The 23892-nt window shown below is 41.2% G+C and overlaps 1 protein-coding gene across 2 annotated transcripts in view; it reads right to left on the bottom strand.

The window, feature by feature from the left end:
- Nucleotides 1-15256: 15256 nt before the first annotated feature.
- The window catches only part of LOC133562889 (partitioning defective 6 homolog beta-like), a 66726-nt gene continuing 58090 nt past the window's right edge, over nucleotides 15257-23892 (bottom strand). The window contains exon 6 of one of the 2 annotated variants that reach the window (XM_061916705.1): nucleotides 15257-19096. In XM_061916705.1, the coding sequence (XP_061772689.1) occupies nucleotides 18844-19096 (253 nt within the window). In that variant the 3' untranslated portion in view covers nucleotides 15257-18843. Of the gene's footprint in view, nucleotides 19100-23892 lie in introns of both variants that reach the window. The other variant, XM_061916704.1, reaches the window with a different exon arrangement.

Raw genomic sequence — 23892 nt, 5'->3', positions numbered from 1 at the left:
CTGACCAGTGTCCTTACTTGTTAGGCTTTCTCTGCCTCTCCCTCTCCCTCTCTTGCTCTCTCTCTCTCTCTCCTCTCTCTCTCTGAGGAAAATGAAAACTCAATTTAAAAAAATGCTGTATCAGGGGGATGTAGTCAGATCTTTATCACAATTTACTATTTGATCAATATTTATTAACAATTGCTGGGCTGAAATGCATCCCACTCTATCTCCTAAATGACATTGTAAGTCAGAATCACAGACAACCTGCAGGCCTGATAGAAATAATTGTTTTCAAAGTTAACTCCAAATTAATCGTGATTATTCGCAGATACATGTAGTTTGTCATCAGTGATGAATGTAAGTTACATCTTTTTAAAGTTTTTAAAACTGCGACTGGACAGTTTGTTGGATTTGATGACATATTAAATATTATGCTCTTTTTTAAACAGCACAACACAAAATGAACATAAACATGCTTTTAGTGACAATAACAATGACCTGTCGTGTGTTGGGAGTATTACCAACAACATTTAAATTTCTGCTGTAGGAGCCACATTTCTGTGTTTAGATACCAGTTTCACGCATTAATAACACAGAATGTGGACTGTTACGATCATGGTTTGTTCAAATTTGTGTGGTTATGTAATCTGTGATATTTCTACATTTATAAATGCTTCTGATATTCTGTACATTACATCAATCAATCAATCAATCAATGTTTACTTATATAGCCATAAATCACTAGTGTCTCAAAGGGCTGCACAAACCACTACGACATCCTCGGTAGGCCCACATAAGGGCAAGGAAAAACTCACAACCAGTGGGACGTCGGTGACAATGATGACTATGAGAACCTTGGAGAGGAGGAAAGCAATGGATGTCGAGCGGGTCTAACATGATACTGTGAAAGTTCAATCCATAATGGATCCAACACAGTCACAAGAGTCCAGTCCAAAGCGGATCCAACACAGCAGCGGGAGTCCCGTTCACAGCGGAGCCAGCAGGAAACCATCCCAAGCGGAGGCGGATCAGCAGCGCAGAGATGTCCCCAGCCGATACACAGGCGAGCAGTACATGGCCATCCGGATCGGACCGGACACCCTCCACAAGGGAGAGTGGGACATAGGAGAAAAAGAAAAGAAACGGCAGATCAACTGGTCGAAAAAGGGAGTCTATTTAAAGGCTAGAGTATACAAATGAGTTTTAAGGTGAGACTTAAATGCTTCTACTGAGGTGGCATCTCGAACTTTTACCGGGAGGGCATTCCAGAGTACTGGAGCCCGAAATGAAAACGCTCTATAGCCCACAGACTTCTTTGGGGCTTTGGGAATCACTAATAAGCCGGAGTCCTTTGAACGCAGATTTCTTGCCGGGACATATGGTACAATACAATCGGCAAGATAGGATGGAGCTAGACCGTTGTAGTATTTTATACGTAAGTAGTAAAACCTTAAAGTCACATCTTAAGTGCATAGGAAGCAGTGCAGGTGAGCCAGTATAGGTATATATGTATGTATATATGTATATAAAGGTATATACAGTATAGGTATATATGTATGTATATAAAGGTATATACAGTACAGGCGTAATGTGATCAAACTTTCTTGTTCTTGTCAAAAGTCTAGCAGCGCATTTATGTACCAACTGTAATCTTTAATGCTAGACATGGGAGACCCGAAAATAATACGTTACAGTAATCGAGACGAGACGTAACAAACGCAATGGACAACGCATGGACATGTTGTAACTAGTTGATGGTATTCATATATGTGCATATTATTCAGCCTGCTAAACATTTTGTAATTGAGTTGTCGTAATCTGTCGCCCGGATCATGTTTTGCTTAGTTAGGTTTTGGGGCGGCATAGCTCGGTTGGTAGAGTGGCCGTGCCAGCAACTTGAGGGTTGCAGGGTTCGATTCCCGCTTCCGCCAGTCCTAGTCATTGCCGTTGTGTCCTTGGAAAGACACTTTACCCACCTGCTCCCAGTGCCACCCACACTGCTTTAAATGTAACTTAGATATTGGGTTTCCCTATGTAAAGCGCTTAGAGCAGGGGTGCCCACACTTTTTCTGCAGGCGAGCTACTTTTCAATTGACCAACTCGAGGGGATCTACCTCATTTATATATATCATTTATATTTATTTATCTATGAAAGAGACATTTTTGTAAACAAGTTAAATGTGTTTAATGATATACGAACATGTGTAACACATATAGATGTCTTTCTTTCACCAAAGACAAGAATATAAGTTGGTGTATTACCTGATTCTGATGACTTGCATTGATTGGAATCAGACAGTAATGATGATAACGCCCACATTTTCAAATGGAGGAGAAAAAAAGTTGTCCTTTCTGTACAATACCACATGAAAGTGGTTGGTTTTTGGCATCTAATTCATCCAGCTTCCATACACTTTACAAGAAAAACATTGGCGGGCAAATTCCGTAGCTTGCTTGATTGACATTCACGGCACCCGAGGGTCTTGTGAGATGACGCTGGCTGCTGCCAGTTCATTATTATGAAAAAATGACAGAGAGGAAGGCGAGAAACACTTTTTATTTCAACAGACTTTCGCGCCGTGCCTTCCGTCAAAACTCTAAAGGCCGACTGCACATTTCCTATCTTCACAATAAAAGCCTGCTTCATGCTGCCTACGCTAACAAAATAAGGGTCTCAGAAAGCTGGCGTGCACATCACTTGTGCCACGCCAGCTTTCTGAGGATCGCTTGTGCACGCCAGTTTTCCGAGACTCTGTATTTAGTTAGCGCAGGCAGCATGAAGCAGGGCTTTTATTGTGAAGATAGGAAATGTGCAGTCGGCCTTTAGAGTTTTGACGGAAGGTACAGCGCGAGAGTCTGTTGAAATAAAAAGTGTTTCTCGCCTTCCTCTCGGTCATATTTTCATAATAATGATCTTGCAGCAGCCAGCGTCATCTCACAAGACCCTCCGGTACCGTGAATTCATTTAAGTGACGTCTTGGTGAAGATTGATGATCACTAATTTGTAGGTCTATTTTTTTAAAAGCCTGGCTGGAGATCAACTGACACACCCCCCCGCGGTCAGACATCGACGTAATGGGCACCCCTGCTCTACGTTGTTGCCATTTGTAATAGAAAGTAGTGTAAAGTTCTAACTTATATATCCGTCAGTCAATTCGCTATGAAAGAGCTAAAAACTACTTGTGTAGTGATTTTACATTATCCACCCAAGGAACTTTAGTCATTAGCGAGTTCCGGTCGGACGGTTTTTCACGGGACACATTTCCGGTGTTCTTGTTGCACTAGTGAGCCACGGATGAGAGAGATGCCGATGCTCTATCTTTTGACACTTCTTCCACTCCCGTCTTTGCACGCTACAGCGAAGATGACGGGGAGAAGACACTGTGGAAGGTGAGCCACATAAATAAGACCGCCCACAAAACGGAGCATCTTGAAGCGACAGTCAGAAAGCGGCTGAAGATGATCTGTGAAACACAATCTATGCAACGATTTGACCGAAGAACCACCTTTACATGTTATGTAGACCACAAGGAAGTATTTTAAATGTAGAAAAAAAAATTATAATATGACCCCTTTAAGGCGCCTTAAAATCCGGTTGCGCCTTTTGTATGAAAAAATACCTGGAATAGGTCCGCTCATCGGCAGTGCGGTTTATAATCCGGAGTGCCCTATAGTCCGGAAAACACAGTAAACTTGGAACATCGGCACTTGCTTCGACACTTCGAACCATTAAAATGTCAGCATTTACGTCTATGTCCACCAACAGGAAAATATCATCAGGCAGACATTTACAAATTTGCAAGGCATCATTATAATGTATTTGTCATCATTCAAGCATGTTAATGGAAGCACACCACAGACCCATTATTCTTTTAAATCCCCCTTTCAATTGTATATCTTCCTAATGCTTCCCCAATTTACTAATGTCCCTTAGCCACAAAAGCCTAAGTTACTCATCGACCCTTCCTCTTGCTCTCACACACACACGCACACACACACACACACAAACAAGAAGCTGCAAAGCAAATTCTTGACAGGTTTTCCGCACCACAACATTACACAGCCACCATGTAAGACTCTAAGTCGCACCACACGTTTCAATCCCAAACCACAGCTAATGTGTTATGATGCAGTCATAATGTTGTGGTTGTGATGTTATGGTTCCACTACTGCATATAAAGAGAATAATTATAGCTTCTTGCCTGGTGCAGCTTTTATACTAAATAGAGAATTTATGAGACGACACAGCTCAAATCTTTTGTATGCAGGCTAAAATACAGACTAGATCAGGTTTTTGCCCTTTTGGCCTGAGTCCTCTGGGGTAGTCTCCAGTGTCTGCTATGACCTGAAATATTAACCGTTGATGAATTAAAAGGGTCATATTGTGAATGTTAATCTACATGTTCCTTGTGTTCTACTTAACATGTAAAGGTAATGCTTTGGTCCAAATTTTGCATACCATTTGTTCTACCCAGTGACCCAGAGGAACACTACTGATGATGCGCACCCGTAAATTATTTGATCCTTCAGGTCTTCCATTCACGTTCACTGTTCACCTACAAGGCCACCAAGTGCATGTGCTCGCAAAGGTTGCAAACACCTCATTCTGGTTTTAATTTGTTTTAGGAGTCTTTTTACGTGTTTTTAGGAGTCTTCATGTGTATTAGTGTCACACCTGTAATCTGGTTTTATGTTTGATCATGTTTTGTTTGGTTTTCTGGACTCTTGTTCCGTTTTTTCACTTCCTGGTTTGTTTTTGTTACCATGACAACTCATTGATTTTCACCTTGCCCTCCTAGTCCCGCACCTGTTCCTAATTATCACAGCCACTACTTAAGTCATTTTCTTTCTGTCCATCAGTCTGGGATTTTTGCATTCTGCTTCATGCCTTCACGCACCCTCGATTACCTTGCTATCCATGCCCCTGAAGTGAAGTGAAGTGAATTATATTTATATAGCGCTTTTCTCTAGTGACTCAAAGCGCTTTACATAGTGGAACCCAATATCTAAGTTACATTTAAACCAGTGTGGGTGGCACTGGGAGCAGGTGGGTAAAGTGTCTTGCCCAAGGACACAACGGCAGTGACTAGGATGGCGGAAGCGGGGATCGAACCTGCAACCCTCAAGTTGCTGACACGGCCGCTCTACCAACCGAGTGTTTTTGTGTTAGTTATTCATAGTTCTGCCAAAGTGCAAGTTTAAGTTTAGTTCATTGTCTTTCATGCCATCGAGCAGTTGTTTTGTTTTCCTGTTTGTATTTTTGAAGCCAGGTTTTGTACCTCTTTGTGAGTGCCCTTAGTTTGTTTATTTTTGTATTTAGTATTCCAAATAAACCATGTACTCACGGTCACGTCTGGCTCGTCCTGTATTCTCCTTGCATCGAAGAAGCAAAAATAATTCATGTCCAGGTCTGACAATTAGGAGTCCTATTATCAATCAATCAATCAATCAATGTTTACTTAAATAGCCCTAAATCACTAGTGTCTCAAAGGGCTGCACAAACCACTACGACATCCTCGGTAGGCCCACATAAGGGCAAGGAAAATTCACACCCAGTGGGACGTCGGTGACAATGATGACTATGAGAACCTTGGAGAGGAGGAAAGCAATGGATTATGTGTTTTAGGAGTTTTGTTACGTGTTTAGGAGTAATTTACGTTTTAGATGTCACTGTGCATCTCTTCGGAGTCATTTTATGTGTTTTAGAGTAATTTTTAATGTTTTAGAAGTTGGTTGTTGTGTTTTTAAATGTTTTACTAGTCGTCATTTTATGCATTTGTGTTTCGCACAAGAGGTAGAACATCTCACTCTGTGTTTTCTGGAATCTGGTTCTACGGTCCATCTTTAAGCCACTGTCTATTAAAAAATTGCCATTTTCCTCTATGCCTTGGCAGTAATATGACACCCAAATTGTTCAACATTATGGCATGTTTAACTGTTGCATTATGGGTGGCCACCATTGTAGTTCTGATTAAGTCAGCTATTTCTGTAGTCCCAAAGACAGTATGGTAACATATTACAAGGGGTTTGAACCATGCTTTTAAACAACTTCAAGGTTTAAACCCACCACCATCTTCCGCTTATCCGAGGTCGGGTCGCGGGGGCAACAGCCTAAGCAGGGAAACCCAGACTTCCCTCTTCCCAGCCACTTCGTCTAGCTCTTCCCGGGGGATCCCGAGGCGTTCCCAGGCCAGCCAGGAGACATAGTCTTCCCAACGTGTCCTGGGTCTTCCCCGTAGCCTCCTACCGGTTGGACGTGCCCTAAACACCTCCCTAGGGAGGCGTTCGGGTGGCATCCTGACCAGATGCCCAAACCACCTCATCTTGCTCCTCTCGATTTAGAGGAGCAGCGGCTTTACTTTGAGTTCCTCCCGGATGGCAGAGCTTCTCACCCTATCTCTAAGGGAGAGGAGGAAACTCATTTGGGCCGCTTGTACCCGTGATCTTATCCTTTCAGTCATGACCCAAAGCTCATGACCATAGGTGAGGATGGGAACGAAGATCAACCGGTAAATTGAGAGCTTTGCCTTCCGGCTCAGCTCCTTCTTCACCACAACGGATCGGTACAACGTCCGCATTACTGAAAACGCCGCACCGATCCGCCTGTCGATCTCACGATCCACTCTTCCCCCACTCGTGAACAAGACTCCTAGGTACTTGAACTCCTCCACTTGGGGCAGGGGCTCCTCCCCAACCCGGAGATGGCATTCCACCCTTTTCCGGGCGAGAACCATAGACTCGGACTTGGAGGTGCTGATTCTCATTCCGGTCGCTTCAGACTCGGCTACGAACCGATCCAGTGAGAGCTGAAGATCCCGGTCAGATGAAGCCATCAGGACCACATCATCTGCCAAAAGCAGAGACCTAATCCTGCGGTCACCAAACCGGAACCCCTCAACGCCTTGACTACGCCTAGAAATTCTGTCCATAAAAGTTATGAACAGAATTGGTGACAAAGGACAGCCTTGGCGGAGCCCAACACTCACTGGAAATGTGTTCGACTTACTGCCGGCAATGCGGACCAAGCTCTGGCACTGATCATACAGGGAGCGGACCCACCCGGCTTTTAATCGTAAAGACCAGTCACATCAGGCCTGACTTTATTTTGCATTTTTCTACGGTTGGTGTTTTAGTTTCTGGAGGGCGCTCCTATTTTTCATTCCACTTTATGTTTGCCCCCACCACTCCGCTTATTTTGATCGCAGTTTCCCCTCACCTGCTCCTGATTAGCGATCACTGGACTCACCTGCCTCTGATCGCTAATTAAGAAGGTTTATATTCCAGTATGACCTTCCTCTTGTGGCTTGATTATTGCTTTTTAATGCTTTGCTTTCTTTGCATGCTTGTGATTAGGCTTTCAGTGCACTTCCTTGCTAGACTACTTCTCAGTATCGTTAATGAATTACATTTTTACCTGCACACTGTCTCCTGTCTCTGGATAGCCGCTTAACAGCACCATGACTAAAAGTAGCATGTATGTAGATATCTTTGAACACTGTAAAGCAAAATTGTAATGAGCCTGGTATAACTTTAGGGTAGAAAACACTATATCAGGGGTGCCCATTACGTCGATCGCGAGCTACCAGTCGACCGCGGAGGGGTGTGTCAGTCGATCTCCAGCTAGGCTTTTAAAAAAAATAGACCTAAAAATGAGTGATCATCAATCTTCACCAAGACGTCACTTAAATGACATTCACGGTACCGGAGGGTCTTGTGAGATGACGCTGGCTGCTGCAAGATCATTATTATGAAAATATGACCGAGAGGAAGGCGAGAAACACTTTTTATTTCAACAGACTCTCGCGCCGTACCTTCCGTCAAAACTCTAAAGGCCGACTGCACATTTCCTATCTTCACAATAAAAGCCCTGCTTCATGCTGCCTGCGCTAACTAAATACAGAGTCTGGGAAAACTGGTGTGCACAAGCGATCCCTCAGAAAGCTGGCGTGCACATCACTTGTGCACGCCAGCTTTCCGAGACTCTTATTTTGTTAGCGCAGGCAGCATGAAGCAGGGCTTTTATTGTGAAGATAGGAAATGTGCATTCGGCCTTTAGAGTTTTGACGGAAGGCACGGCGCGAAAGTCTGTTGAAATAAAAAGTGTTTCTCGCCTTCCTCTCTGTCATTTTTTCATAATAATGAACTGGCAGCAGCCAGCGTCATCTCACAAGACCCTCGGGTGCCGTGAATGTCAATCAAGCAAGCTACGGAATTTGCCGCCAATGTTTTTCTTGTAAAGTGTATGGAAGCTGGATGAATTAGATGCCAAAAACCAACCACTTTCATGTGGTGTTGTACAGAAAGGACAACTTTTTTTCTCCTCCATTTGAAAATGTGGGCGTTATCATCATTACTGTCTGATTCCAATCAATGCAAGTCATCAGAATCAGGTAATACACCAACTTATATTCTTGTCTTCGTGAAAGAAAGACATCTATATGTGTTACACATGCTTGTATTATCATTAAACACATTTAACTTGTTTACAAAAATGTCTCTTTCATAAATAAATAAATATAAATGATATATATAAATGAGGTAGATCCCCTCGAGTTGGTCAATTGAAAAGTAGCTCGCCTGCAGAAAAAGTGTGGGCACTCCTGCACTATATCATCAAAATAAACATTGACTACAATGCTTATTTGTGAGGGTCAGATGAAGCCTCATGAGGCAATGAACCACTTGAGCCTATTGATTCGAGAATTTTTTCGGAGCTTAATGCATGCTTTGGCTCAAGTGTTTTTTGTCACCTTAGGTAAATGGCATATGAGCTTAAAGAGGAAGAAGACAACACAATGTAACCTGGACAATGATGTACAAAACATCCATCCATCCATTTTCTACAGCTTGTTCCCTTTCGGGGTCGCGGGGGGCGCTGGCGCCTATCTCAGCTACAATCGGGCGGAAGGCAGGGTACACCCTGGACAAGTCGCCACCTCATCGCAGGGCCAACACAGATAGACAGACAACATTCACACTCACATTCACACACTAGGGACCATTTAGTGTTGCCAATCAACCTATCCCCAGGGGCATGTCTTTGGAAGTGGGAGGAAGCCGGAGTACCCGGAGGGAACCCACGCATTCACGGGGAGAACATGCAAACTCCACACAGAAAGATCCCGAGCCTGGATTTGAACCCAGGACTGCAGGAACTTCGTATTGTGAGGCAGACACACTAACCCCTCTGCCCCCGTGTACAAAACAGAGGAGATTTATTTCATTTTTATTTTTGAGATAAGCACATTAGGGAACTGATGTTGTGGAGAAGAGATCCTAAGTCCATCCCATCCATTTTATACCGCTTGTCCCTTACTGAGTAGCGGGGGGTGCTGGAGCCTAACTCAGCTCGATTCGGGCGGAAGGCGGGGTACACCTTGGACAAGTCGCCAACACATATAGACAACACTCACATTCACACATGAGAGCCAATTTAGTGTTACCAATAAACCCCAGGTGCATGTCTTTAGTGGTGTGAGGAAGCTGGAATAACCAGAGAACATGCAATTCCATCCATCCATCCATCCATTTACTACCGCTTGTCACTTTAGGGGTCGCGGGGGGTGCTGGAGCCTATCTCAGCAAAAGGCGGGGTACACCCTGGAAAAGTCGCCACCTCATCACAGGGCCAACACAGATAGACAGACAACATTCACACTCACATTCACACACTAGGGACCATTTTAGTGTTGCCAATCAACCTATCCCCGGAGGGAACATGCAAGTCATGCGGCATAAAAGGTAAATGTGCTCCATTACGCCACCAGGTGGATGAAGTCAGTCATTGTGTTATTTTACAAACCCTGTTTCCATATGAGTTGGGAAATTGTGTTAGATGTAAATATAAACAGAATACAATGATTTGCAAATCCTTTTCAACCCATATTCAGTTGAATATGCTACAAAGACAAGATATTTGATGGTCAAACAAGGGCTGGGCGATATATCGCGGGTTTGTATAGAAAATGACTATATCGTAATATTGGAGTATACATTCCCATGCAGTTGCTTTTAGCTGCGGGCATTACACTACAGGCTCTTCCCACTTCTTGTGTCTCCTTCTCACAGACAGCACCTTCTTACGTACGTCACATACTGTCACGTCATAAGTCACATACGTAAACACCCTCGCCCAGCAGAGAGGTAGCAGCGTGGCTAACGTTAGCTGTGATGCTAGCGGAGTGTTGCGAGGGGTAATAAGAGAGAAAGAAAATGCGAATCTGGTAACAAATGAAGGAAGAAATAATTCACAAGAAAAACAGCAGGGGTTGCATCGTCTGGCGGTGGTTCCTTCTAGCGGGAAGATGTCGAATAGACAACTTTAATTTGTCAAGTGTGGGGCACAAGCCTTGCTACCAAAAGTAGCATTACTGCTAATATGTAGCATCATTTGAAAAGTCACCTGCTAATAACTTTAATAAATAGAGTTTTGGTCAATTAACTTAGTTGTGATTTCCTTCTCTGTATGAAAGTTTGAAACGAGCATATATGAATGCAGTATGAACAAGAATGTTTTAATGGAGACACATAAAATCATCATACTGCTGTGATTATATGTATCAAGTGTTTAATCAAGGCTAAGGCAAAATACAGAGATATGGCCTAAGAATATCGCGATTTAAAAAAAAGGCCATGTCGCCCAACCCTACTTCAAACTCCATCCATCCATCCATTTTCTACCGTTTATTCCCTTTTGGGGTCGCGGGGGGCGCTGGCGCCTATCTCAGCTACAATCGGGCGGAAGGCGGGGTACACCCTGGACAAGTCGCCACCTCATCGCAGGGCCAACACAGATAGACAGACTCACATTCACACACTAGGGCCCATTTAGTGTTGCCAATCAACCTATCCCCAGGTGCATGTCTTTGGAGGTGGGAGGAAGCCGGAGTACCCGGAGGGAACCCACGCATTCACGGGGAGAACATGCAAACTCCACACAGAAAGATCCCGAGCCTGGGTTTGAACCCACGACTGCAGGACCTTCGTATTGTGAGGCAGACGCACTAACCCCTCTGCCACCGTGAAGCCTACTTCAAACTCATAAACTTTATTTTTTTTGCAAGTAATAATCAACTTATAATTTCATGGCTGCAACATGTACCAAAGTAGTTAGGAAAGGGCATGTTCACCACTGTGTTACATCACCTTTTCTTTTAACAACACTCAATAAACGTTTGGGAACTGAGGAAACTAATTGTTGAAGCTATGAAAGTGGAATTCTTTCCCATTCTTGTTTTATGCAGAGCTTTAGTCGTTCAACAGTCTGGGGTTTCGACAGTCGTATTTTACGCTTCATAACGCGCCACACATTTTCCTTGGGAGACAGGTCAATCTTGCACTTTCTGTTTTGAAATTACATGCATGTTTGTGGCACTGCTTAATAAATACAGTATTGGTAAATTGACTTAATTGTGGTTTCCCTCTCTGCATAAAAGTTTAAAATGAGCATATATGAATGCAGTATGAACAAGAATGTTATAATGTAGACACATAGAATCCTCATACTGCTGTGATTATATGCATCAGGTGTTAATTCAAGGCTGAGGCAAAATATCGAGAAATATATTGTGTATCGTGACATGGCTTAAATATATTGAGATAATAATAAAAGGCCATATCGCCCAGCCCTAATTCAAACCTCATGTCGTAGCTCGCTACAAATGGCTGACTTCTTCCGAACTACAAAGATGGTGGACATGTACCCATAATGCAACAGTTAAAAATGGAATCTGTGTACCCATGTTTTTTCATTGCCTGATTTACTTGCAGTCAAGCTTATTTTTGCTGTGAGTTGGTTACAATTGAGTTTGTTGTCTTCCTTGCACAAGTAGCACAAAGGCAGGACACGCTTGACTCAACTTTATTTGACGCACACACACACACACACACACACACACACACACACACACACACGAACAAGAAGAAGCAGCATCGACCGCTACTGCCTCACATGTTTTGGCGTGTTTTATTATTCATAGTTTGCTTAACAGTAATAGAATATCATTATATGCTATAAGTGACCAGACGTCCGAGATCAAAACTGGGAATAATAATCCCAGAGAAGGGGGAAAAAAATGGTCAGTTATTTTTAAATTCAAGAAACAATATGATTAGGTTATATACAGGTATACATGCGTATATCCTACATAAACAATGAATACATTAGACATCTAAATATCTTAGGGACCTATAGACTGTATCTCTGTTGCTGCAGCAGCAGAGAGATTATTCTGTTTTGACACTTTGTATTGATATTTTGTAATAATGTTTACAGCGATTGTTTTATATGTATTTTTTATGTACGTCGCTTCGGATAAAAGCGTCTGCCAAATACTTAAACATAAACATATACAAACGCCTGAAAGTCTTTATATAAAGCTAAAACCACCAATCTGTTTCATTGGATTCTAAATAAAACCAAATTCTGTCTTACCCAACAATGTTAGTATTTCAATATTTTTACTTGAAGACTTATTCCTGGTTACAATTATACTGTTATGAAAATATTGTCTTATACTTTGTATTTTATTATATAGTACCCCCCCCCCAGGGGCGTCACTAGACCTAATACTGTACTAGGGCACACCTGGGGCACAAATAATTCATGTGAGCGTGCAAAGCGTGCAAGCAAAAACATTTTTAGCACTTATTTATCATAAAAAATACATAAATAGTGCTTTAAACTATGAAATCATATCAGATGATGTTGTATGGATCTTTGATGAACCACCTGAAATTAACTAATGCATTTGACCTACTTGTGCACTTTTTTACTCCAGACTTCTAAACTGCTACTGGTAAAAGCAAAAAGGAAGAGCAATGAATCTTTTTCAAATATATATTGCAGTAATCATCTGCAAATTTAACATCTACAAAAGTAAAACAAAAAATAAAGCACCCCTACATCTCTGGGTTCTTTTATATTATTTAATTTCCATTTCTTGCAATGTGGCTAATCCTATTTCAGATACACAAAACTATAAAATATACACACAACAATAAAGCCACGGTAGTAGAATAAATGAACAACTGTTGTGTGTCTGTTCAGGGAATCATTTTCTGAGAAGTAAACTGTAACGTCTCCTTTTCATTTTTGCAAAGTGGTCAATCACTCTGGACAGACATGGAAATATTACAGTAACTGTTATACAGTTGACCAGTGGTTCCCAACTGCTGGCTCCTGACATAAAAGTGGATTGTGTGTCATTTTCAGTGAGTCGCAGTCACATGTGTGCATGAAAAAAAAAAAGTTTAGGGAGAAAAAAATCAAATTGTGGCAACAAAACCAGATTATTTTAGCCTTTTTTCTAGTGACTATTAGTGAGTATTTTAGCAAAAGGCAAAGCGACTAACAAGTTGGAGGAGGACTCAGGACAGACATGGAAATATATTTTTTTTAAATCTAAATGGGGCAACAAAACCCGATATTTTCAGCCATCTTTTTGAAATCAAATACAGAAATGTTACTATTTTTTCTGGAAACAAAACCAGATGCTTTAGCTGTAGCCATTTTTCTGGTGACAAAACAAGATTATTTTAGTCAAAGTCACACCGATTAACAAGACAAGTCTACTGTGCTATTTTTCTGTGAAATAAACTTGAATGATTTAAAAATTTGCATCACGACTTGATGATATGGAAAAATGTTTTTCTTCCTGAAGATAAAGCATTTGAGAAGCACTCAACTCACACATGCTTACTCCAAATCATCATTGATGCAGAAGCAGCAGACAATAACCAACATTATGTTTCATGTTGATTGGAAATTCCCCCGACAGCTCGTACAGCAAATGAATATGTTTGTCTTGATACAAGGAAGAACGTTAGCTAACTTAGCATCAACTTAAGACAATTGTGTTGCCTAGCTAGCTAGGACTTCACTTACATCTCTCATTCCTGCTGCTTCTTCTCTGCTGCGGGCGAATAACTTTCTTAAATCCATCTAGGAGTCACAGTTTGAGCCAAATCAAAATCAAAATATTGTAATTAACAAATTGTTGTTGGCTAACGTCACCTACCTCACGCAGTCATTCGAATCCCTCCTCTCTCTCTCTCTCTCTCTCTCTCAACCGAAGTCTCGATCGACACGTGAATAAATTACCATATTAAGTAGTATGTGCGCTGTTGTCTATGTTAAGTAGACTTAAAACTCTGAAGCGTTTTTTTTTATTGGTGAATTTTTTACTGGGGCACGTGCCCCAGTGAAATATGTCTGGCGACGCCCCTGCCCCCACCCACACACAATCTGGACTGTGGTCCTTTTTACCCGTGTTGGCTTTTACAATCGTTATCTTCAGTCGTTTTTATCAACTTTATGTTATTCAAGTATAACATTTTTAAATTGACATACTATGAAATGATATGAAAATATGTGGTTTTACTCTTGTTTGCTAGCGGCTACGATTTCAGATATTGCTCCTTCTCAACTCTGTGGTAATATTCTTTTCACAAAATACACCCAACAGTACGTTAATGTTAAATCTTACTTGTGAAAAGTGTTACAATGTATAACCCCCCCCCGACTCCTATTTTCAACAGTCCACTCATTTTAGCAGGAACATGTTAAACGCCAGACCGGCATCTTTGTTTTCTACCTGTCAACGGTCAGTTTAGGCTCCTCATCACCACTTCAAGATGGCAGCTGAATTTCTCGCGTCACAGCAGGCAATGTTGTGTCTACTTATAAGATGTCTATGTCTCCCGTTCGGTCTTCTTTTTCCTCCTCCGTCCGTTCCCTATAAGTAAGAATTCCTGCCCATACATAAATAAAAATAACATACCGAATCAAATGACACTTTAGTGCACGGAAGCGTCATTTGAAGTAAACATGTTTACTGGATGGAAGAACCTGCTGTGTACTTGACTGATTAAGTCACTACAATGAGGTCATTTGTAGTTAAGTCTTTGACACCTCCATAATAGAATCAGCGCTTATTGGAATTAGAGAGGTGATTTATGGCTATTAAAAAAAAAAAACAGATCTTGTGGAGCCATTCAAAATACAGGCTCGTCATTAAAACAAAAATGTTAACAGTTTTTTTTAATTTGAGAAAATCAGTGGTAACTAAAAGATGAAATGGGAATAAGAATAATTCTTATCGAAACACATGATCATTTGGTTGGAATTATTCTGAAATACCGATTATTGCTGTGTTTTCATTCTTTCATCTGCAGTTATTGTTGAAATAACGTAGTGCCCCGTCAAGTTACAGGGATTGTGAGCTAAAATAAGTGTGGTCAAATGGCCTGCAAACCAAGAAAAAAATACAATAAATGAAAGGCAAGACAAATAGACTTTTTATTTAATTTCGTTCATTTTCAGATTGACGCATCAACGAAACAACCTCCTTACTTTTCTGACTCATCCACTCAGACTCCCACCACACAATAGATTCAAATGATTATATTATATAATTATACTCTGAATTATGCAAATAAAACCAGTTTCCTTTATAATCTCAAACAAAAGAAGGTATTGGTAGATTAAAACATTTTTTTTTTTTTAAAAGGACGGATTGGACTAAATCAAATTACAGACGGCAGGCTCAACATGTGAACATTCTTTCCATGTATTTGGGTATTTCATGCAAAATTATTTTAAACACATGTGATTTTTGTCTTTGAAAACTGAGATTTTGGGTAACTGTGGCCTCAGTGATTAAAAAGTAAAAAAAAATAAAGTTAAAGTACCAATCGTGGTGAAATGTGTCCTCTGCATTTGACCCATCCCCTTGTTCACCCCCTGGGAGGTGAGGGGAGCAGTGGGCAGCAGCGGTGCCACGCCCGGGAATCATTTTATGCTGATTTAACCCCCAATCCCAAGGATGTAACCATTAAATATAAACTGACGTAAAACTACCCATGGTTAGTGTTGTAGTTAAAAAAAAACAATTGTCATTGATAACCACACTTCCATAAAATCGCTTGCAAGCTTTAATCCTAAAATAAACATGAGACACTGTTTTTCTCAATAAGAAACAAAATACTTTGAAGTCAATCTGTATAAACACACCTCCAAAAACATGCACCTAGGGAGAAGTGGATTGGCAACATTAAATTGGCCCTCGTGAGTGTGAATGTTGTCTATCTGTGTTGGTGACTTGTCCAGGGTGTACGGCGCCTTCTGCCCAAATCCAGCTGAGATAGGCTCCAGCACACCCCACAATCCCAAAAGAGACAAGCGGTAGAAAATGTTATGTGCATATTGAACCTAAAGGCTGTACTCTCTCATGACAGATGTAAATATTGTGAACATTCATAAATGGATGGAAAGGAAGTGACATCACAAACTGGAAGTGAAGCATCCTTTATCAATAAAAAAAAAACACTCTAAAATCTTAAATTAAAATGGACGTAGGTAAATGGGTTGTACTTGTATAGCGCTTTTCTACCTTCAAAGTACTCAAAGCGCTTTGACACTACTTCCACATTTACCCATTCACACACACATTCACACACTGATGGAGGGAGCTGCCATGCAAGGCGCTAACCAGCACCCATCAGGAGCAAGGGTGAAGTGTCTTGCTCAGGACACAACGGACGTGACGAGGTTGGTACTAGGTCGGGATTGAACCAGGGACCCTCGGGTTGCGCACGGCCACTCTCCCCCTGCGCCACGCCGTCCCTTAAACATTTAATAGGAATGTGAATCTTTACAACTCATAATTCAACTCCGATTTTCAATTCTCGATTCTAAGCCACAATATTTGATTTGTTATATAAATGACATACCTTTTTCAAAAAGGTTTCACTGTTGATCCCATATACTAACAGGGCAGACGGGGAATCAGGGTGTTGTGTGTGTGCCTCACAATATCACAATAGGAAGGTCCTAGGTTCGATACCCGGACTCGGGGTCTTTCTGTGTGGAGTTTGCATGTTCTCCCCGTGACTGCGTGGGCTTCCTCCCACTTCCAAAGACACACACCTGGGGATAGGTTGATTGGCAACACTAAATGGTCCCTAGTGTGTGAATGTGAGTGTGAATGTTGTCTGTCTATCTGTGTTGGCCCTGCGATGAGGTGGCGACTTGTCCGAGTTTTCACTTTGTTAGCTATTTTCCTGTGTTTTGTATAAATACCTGTTCTGGTGCTATTTTTGTTTTACTTCGTGTTGGATTCCTTCTTTTGCTGCACAATCACTTTCTGCTCGGTTTCTTGTCAGTTTCACCTGTTGCTCTTTTTTTGCTTTGTATCTTGACAAAGTGTTTTGTCTTCTGTGCGCTTACATGCTGCTCGAAATATGTTTTCCAATTTATTGGATTTTTTGCCTGTATTTTTCCTTCCTTGCTCTGCATCCTGGGGTTCCAATCCATGCGACGGATCCATGCAGCGAGTTCTATACAGATACAAGATCGACTTGGAAGATCTTGATATCAAAGTAAGGGGAGAACTATCCATCCATTTTCTACCGCTCATTCCCTTTTGGGGTCACGGGGGGCGCTGGCGCCTATCTCAGCTACAATCGGGCGGAAGGCGGGGTACACCCTGGACAAGTCGCCACCTCATCGCAGGGCCAACACAAATAGACAGACAACATTCAGACTCACATTCACACCCTAGGGCCAATTTAGTGTTGCCAATCAACCTATCCCCAAGTGCATGTCTTTGGAAGTGGGAGGAGCCTATCCCCAGGTGCATGTCTTTGGAGGTGGGAGGAAGCCGGAGTACCCAGAGGGAACCCACGCATTCAAGGGGAGAACATGCAAACTCCACACAGAAAGATCCCGAGCCTGGATTTGAACCCAGGACTGCAGGACCTTCGTATTGTGAGGCAGACGCACAAACCCCTCTGCCACCGTGAAGCCCGGGGAGAACTATATTAACACTTAAATAGCTATTGCTTTAAAATTCATATTGCTATTCCTACTTATGATTTAAAATGTTCAAGAATCATGGTCCACAAAATAGTTTTTATAGCCAAGAGGAGTTTTTGTAACTTCTAACCGGTTTTGAAAATGTTTTTATCACAATAAATATACCATATAATATATTGTAAAAATACCGCGACTCTGAGAAGGACAAGCGGTAGATACTGGACGGATATTATTTTTCTGAAATATTCTGAGAATTGGTTTGAATTGAAATGGAATTGAATCACGAGTTGTTATAAAATCGCAGATCTTAATATCTCTGCTGGCTTAGTGTAAATGCTGCCTCAGTGAGTTTTAATGGTAAAGGAAAGATCATTCAATTATTGGATAAAAAACTCTTTGTTAGCATTTAAAAAACAAGTCTTTGGTGCTGGCGTGATTTTTTAACATTTTTAATCTTCCACGCTTCCACCCACGGATACCAAGACAGTGGATGACTGTTTTTTTTCATTCCGTTCTAGATAACTCCGAAATGTATTGGTGGATTTTCATAAAGCTGTTAGGAAATGGATGAAGAAAAAGTGATTTTGATACGGATCTTGATTATTTCTACATTTGCTTACAGTAACACTTTCGTGCATGCGTAGGTTCTACGCTAGCGGCTCTGCAAAGACAGTGATAATGTAGACAGACATACGGGCTACACACCGGTAAAGATAGCTTAAAAATTAAGGGCATATTTTGATGGAACTTTCAGAAATGGATAAGGAACAAGGGATTACGCTTTAAAGATCTTTTTTTTTTACTATTTGGTGGAGCTTTTTACTTTGAATTGTGTTGTGTTTTCCTAAAATCATTTGAGATTTTGTTGACGCTTTTCCTGGTACGCATGTCGGTTACCATAGCAACCACCAAGCCGTTCTGCGGGTTTTAAAGGTGAACCACCAAACATATAAAAAGTTGTCACCTTGGCAAATGTACAATGGGGTGTTTCTGATACAGGGCTAGGTATTAGTTTCAGTAAAAGACTCAAGTGTGTGTATACATCATCAGCTGTGTCCATAGGGACTGGACATCACCATCGCTCTATCCGTCAGGCTAGACGCAATATATTCAGGCATGGAGACGCTCTGTTGAAGGGTCCTCATTGCAGGACCATCCTGCAATGTTTCACTGTTGCTGTACACCTTGTTGCTGTTTGCGGCCCGACGAGATTCAGGAAACATCAGACGCTCGTTTTCCACAATTAGATCGCAATCGTCGTCGTCATCTTCTTCATCACTGTCGCCCTCTGCAGTACTGCTGCTGAAACATGCAAGATGAAAACATGTGACCAATTGTGCTGCAGAAAGCATACAACACAACAAATATTACAAATGAAATATGCGATGAGTCGCGATGACCTTAGCTCGCTAACACAGATTTAGGATATGTTCAAACTGCAGGTCATATCCGATATTTTTTTTATCCCATATGTGACTTGTATCTGTTTTGGTTGCACAAGCTGAGACTTTGTTTGCACAAATTCCTTAAAAAAAACATAAATATGGATTGAACTTTCACAGTATCTTGTTAGACCCGCTCGACATCCATTGCTTTCGGTCCCCTAGAGGGGGGGGGGGGTTTCCCACATCTGAGGTCCTCTCCAAGGTTTCTCATAGTCAGCATTGTCACTGGCGTCCCACTGGATGTGAATTCTCCCTGCCCACTGGGTGTGAGTTTTCCTTGCCCTTTTGTGGGTTCTTCCGAGGATGTTGTAGTCGTAATGGTTTGTGCAGTCCTTTGAGACATTTGTGATTTGGGGCTATATAAATAAACATTGATTGATTGATTGATTGATTGAGGAGGCTATATTTACTTCCGTCAAAACTTTTTGTAAAGTAAACGTTCCTGACACTCAAAGATCAGGCCGGTTTTTCAGTGGTTGTATATTTTAAATGTGGCAAAGACTAAATATCATGTTATAAAGAATAAGGGGTTGCAATATTTATCGTACGGATGCACCATATTTTTCGGACTATAAGGCGCACTTCAAATCCTTTCATTATCTCAAAACTCGACAGTGCACCTTATAACCCAGTGCGCCTACTGTACGGCACAATTCTGGTTGTGCTTACTGACCTCGAAGCAATTTTATTTGGTACATAGTGTAATCAAAGTGTGACCAGTAGATGGCAGTCATACATAAGAGATCCGCGTAGACTGCAATACAATGGCAGTAAACAACACCAAAACTTTAAATGTTCCGTTGAGAATATAGAACATTACACATGACCCTCAAAAACTTGTCAAAATGTAAGTATGACTTCGGTAAGCTATGAAGCCACACCGCTTGATGGATTGTTGGTGCATTAAACATACGAGTATTATAATGGTGCGTGTAGGATTGATTGATTGAAACTTTTATTATTAGATTGCACAGTACAGTACATATTCCGTACAATTGACCACTAAATGGTAACACCCGAATACGTTTTTCAACTTGTTTAAAGGCAGGGTCCACGTAAATCAATTCATGGTACAAATATATACTATCAGCATAATACAGTCATCACACAAGTTAATCATCAAAGTATATATATTGAATTATTTACATTATTTACAATCCGGGGGTGTGCAATGGGGGTGGGGGGGTGTTAGGTTTGGTTGATATCAGCACTTCAGTCATCAAAAAATTAAAGGCAAAATGGCACCTTTTAGCAGGGGCGGTGTTTTGTTCCGAAATAATATGCAAAACTAACTTTTCTTACTTTCTGGTGCCTGATGATGTGTATTTGGGATTGCATAAATCCTGAAATGTGCGCGAGTCCGCAATTGTAGTCCGTGATGACACCGTAGTGAAAAGCTTCTTCTTTATCTCTACCTTCTTATGTGGTGTTCATTTTCCGCTGTTGCCATTTCTAATATAAAGTAGTGTAAAGTTCTTACTTATTTCTGGCAGTAAACTAGCTATCAAAGCGCTAAAAACTGTTGAGAGTTTACATAATTCACCCACGGAAATTTAGTTATTAGAAGGTTTTTCACGGTACACATTTTCTTCGTTGATTTTGCAATATTGAGCCACGGTTGACATGCATCTCCATTTTTGTTAAAGCATACTTGCCAACCTTGAGACTTCCGATTTCGGGAGGTGGGGGGCGTGGTTAAGAGGGGAGGAGTATAATTCACCAACTCGAGTATTTCATATATATTTCATATATATAAATATATGTATATGTACGAAATACTTGACTCTCAGTGAATTTTATCTATATATATTTATTTTATTATATATAGAAATAAAATAAATAGTTGAATTTCCGACAGCACCTATCAAATACACAGTAATAAAAACAGTTATTCTACAAACTGTACTGTGCTTGCTGGTTACTCAAAAAAAAAAAAAAAAAAAAAAAAAAATTACCTTTCACTATTTGAGTAACCTTTGTTTTGTCATTTGCGTACTGGCAAGCTATCTCCGAATCCGGGAACATATCCTTCTTGGATTTGTTGTAGACATCCGCAAAGAAGAACGGGATGTTGCTACCAGCTATCAGCATAAGATACACCATCGGGTCTCCATTTTGCGACTGGGTTGTGAATGATGCTGCGCCGCGGACGCTTTGTGTTTCGCTGACCGTTCATGACTGAGTATATCCATTCGGCCACCGTGTTCAATGGAGAAGTCTGTTCTACAAAATTTACAGGCAACATAACCCTTCTCCTTCGAACTCTCCTGGATAAACTGAAATTCTTATTTCCATTCGTTTTGGAACTTGCAAGAGTACTTCTTCATTTTGCTCGTCGACAGTGTGATATATTGGGTTGGAGTCAATAACCAGGCGACGTGATGAAGTCACGTTTCTTTACTGTGGGCTTCAGAACAGACTCCCTATGTTCCTTGACTGCACTTAAATGTAGAATATATGTAAAATATATTTATATTATTCATATATTATATATATAATATATATTATTATTTATCATCATCATTGTTTATTGTGAGCGAACTGTGGTGCTGAATTTCCCCCAGGGATCAATAAAGTACATTCTATTCTAAGTACAGCAGATGGCAGTATTGTCCTGTTTAAGAGGGTCACAACATTGCTGAGTCAGGTCCGCATGGAGCTGGAGGGGGGGTGGCCTCCAGCTCTGCCTGAATTTCGGGAGAAAATTTGTCCCGGGAGGTTTTCGGGAGAGGCACTGAATTTCGGGAGTCTCCCGGAAAATCCGGGAGTGTTGGCAAGTATGATTAAAGTGAAGTCTTAATGTTAGCTCCATCTTTTGAAACATCTTTCACTCCCGTCTTTGCACGCTACACCGCTGCAACAAAGCTGACGGGGATAAGACGCTGTCGAAGGTGAGGCACATCCTGAAAAGACGCTCAGAAAGTGACTTAAAGATGGTCTGTAAAACATAATCCATGCGAGTGTTTTTCAACCTTTTTTGAGCCAAGGCACATTTTTTGCGTTGGAAAAATGCGGCGGCACACCACCAGCAGATATCACTAAAAAACGAAACTCAGTTGACAGTAAAAAGTCATCGTGGCAATAGTTGGTTATGACTTTAAAGCATAACTATCACTATTGCTCTTGTCTTACAGTAGGTGTACTGTCACCACCTGTCACATCAAACCCTGACTCATTTGGACTTTTTTGCTGTTTTCCTGTGTGTAGTGTTTGTTCTTGTCTTGCGCTGCTCTTTTTTTTCCTGTAGCAGTTTCATGTCTTCCTCTGAGCGATATTTACCGCATCTACTTTGTTTCAGCAATCAAGAATATTTCAGTGGTTTTTACCCTGTGATGAGGTGGCGACTTGTCCAGGGTGTACACCGCCTTTTGCCTGATTGTAGCTGAGATAGGCTACAGCGCCCCCCGTAACCCCGGAGGGAATAACCGGTAGAAAATGAATGGATTATCCTTTTTTGTGGGGACATTGTTGATTGTCATTTACGGATGTACTTTGTGGACGCCATCTTTGCTCCGCAGTAAGTCTTTGCTGTCGTCCAGCATTCTGGTTGTGTTTACTTTGTATTTCAGTTTTAGTTTTGTTCCGCATAGCCTTCCCTAAGCTTCAATGCCTTTTCTTAGGGGGACTCACCTTTTGTTTATTTTTTGGGTTTAAGCATTAAATACCTTTTTTTACCTGCACACTGCCTCCTGCTGTTTCCAACATCTACATACAAAGCAATTAGCTACCGGCTGCCACCTACTGATATGGAAGAATATTACACGGTTATTCTAGACAGCACTGACACTCAACAACAACACATCATTTGCAGACTACAATTACTGGTTTGCAAAAAACATTTTTTTCCCAAAAATACAGTGGGGTAAAAAAGTATTTAGTCAGCCAGCGATTGTGCAAGTTCTCCGACTTAAAATGATGACAGAGGTCTGTCATTTTCATCATAGGTACACTTCAACTGTGAGAGACAGAATGTGAAAAAAAATTCAGGAATTCACATTGCAGGAATTTTAAAGAATGTATTTGTAAATGATGGTGGAAAATAAGTATTTGGTCAACCATTCAAAGCTCTCACTGATGGAAGGAGGTTTTGGCTCAAAATCTCACGATACATGGCCCAATTCATTCTTTCCTTAACACGGATAAATCTTCCTGTCCCTTTAGCAGAAAAACAGCCCCAAAGCATGATGTTTCCACCCCCATGCTTCACAGTAGGTATGGTGTTCTTGGGATGTAACTCAGTATTCTTCTTCCTCCAAACACGACGAGTTGAGTTTGTACCAAAAAGTTCTATTTTGGTTTCATCTGACCACGTGACATTCTCCCAATCCTCTGCTGTATCATCCATGTATCCATTTTGGTATAAACTCAACTCGTCGTGTTTGGAGGAAGAAGAATACTGAGTTTATCCCAAGAACACCATACCTACTGTGAAGCATGGGGGTGGAAACATCATGCTTTGGGGCTGTTTTTCTGCTAAGGGGACAGGACGATTGATCCGTGTTAAGGAAAGAATGAAAGGGGCCATGTATCGTGAGATTTTGAGCCAAAACCTCCTTCCATCAGTTAGAGCTTTGAATGGTTGACCAAATACTTTTTTTCCAGCATAATTTACAAATAAATTCTTTAAAATTTCTACAATGTGAATTCCTG

This window comes from Nerophis ophidion, linkage group LG12, assembly GCF_033978795.1.
Source record: "Nerophis ophidion isolate RoL-2023_Sa linkage group LG12, RoL_Noph_v1.0, whole genome shotgun sequence".
Taxonomy (NCBI): domain Eukaryota; kingdom Metazoa; phylum Chordata; class Actinopteri; order Syngnathiformes; family Syngnathidae; genus Nerophis; species Nerophis ophidion.
This window is presented reverse-complemented; position numbering and strand designations above follow the sequence as displayed.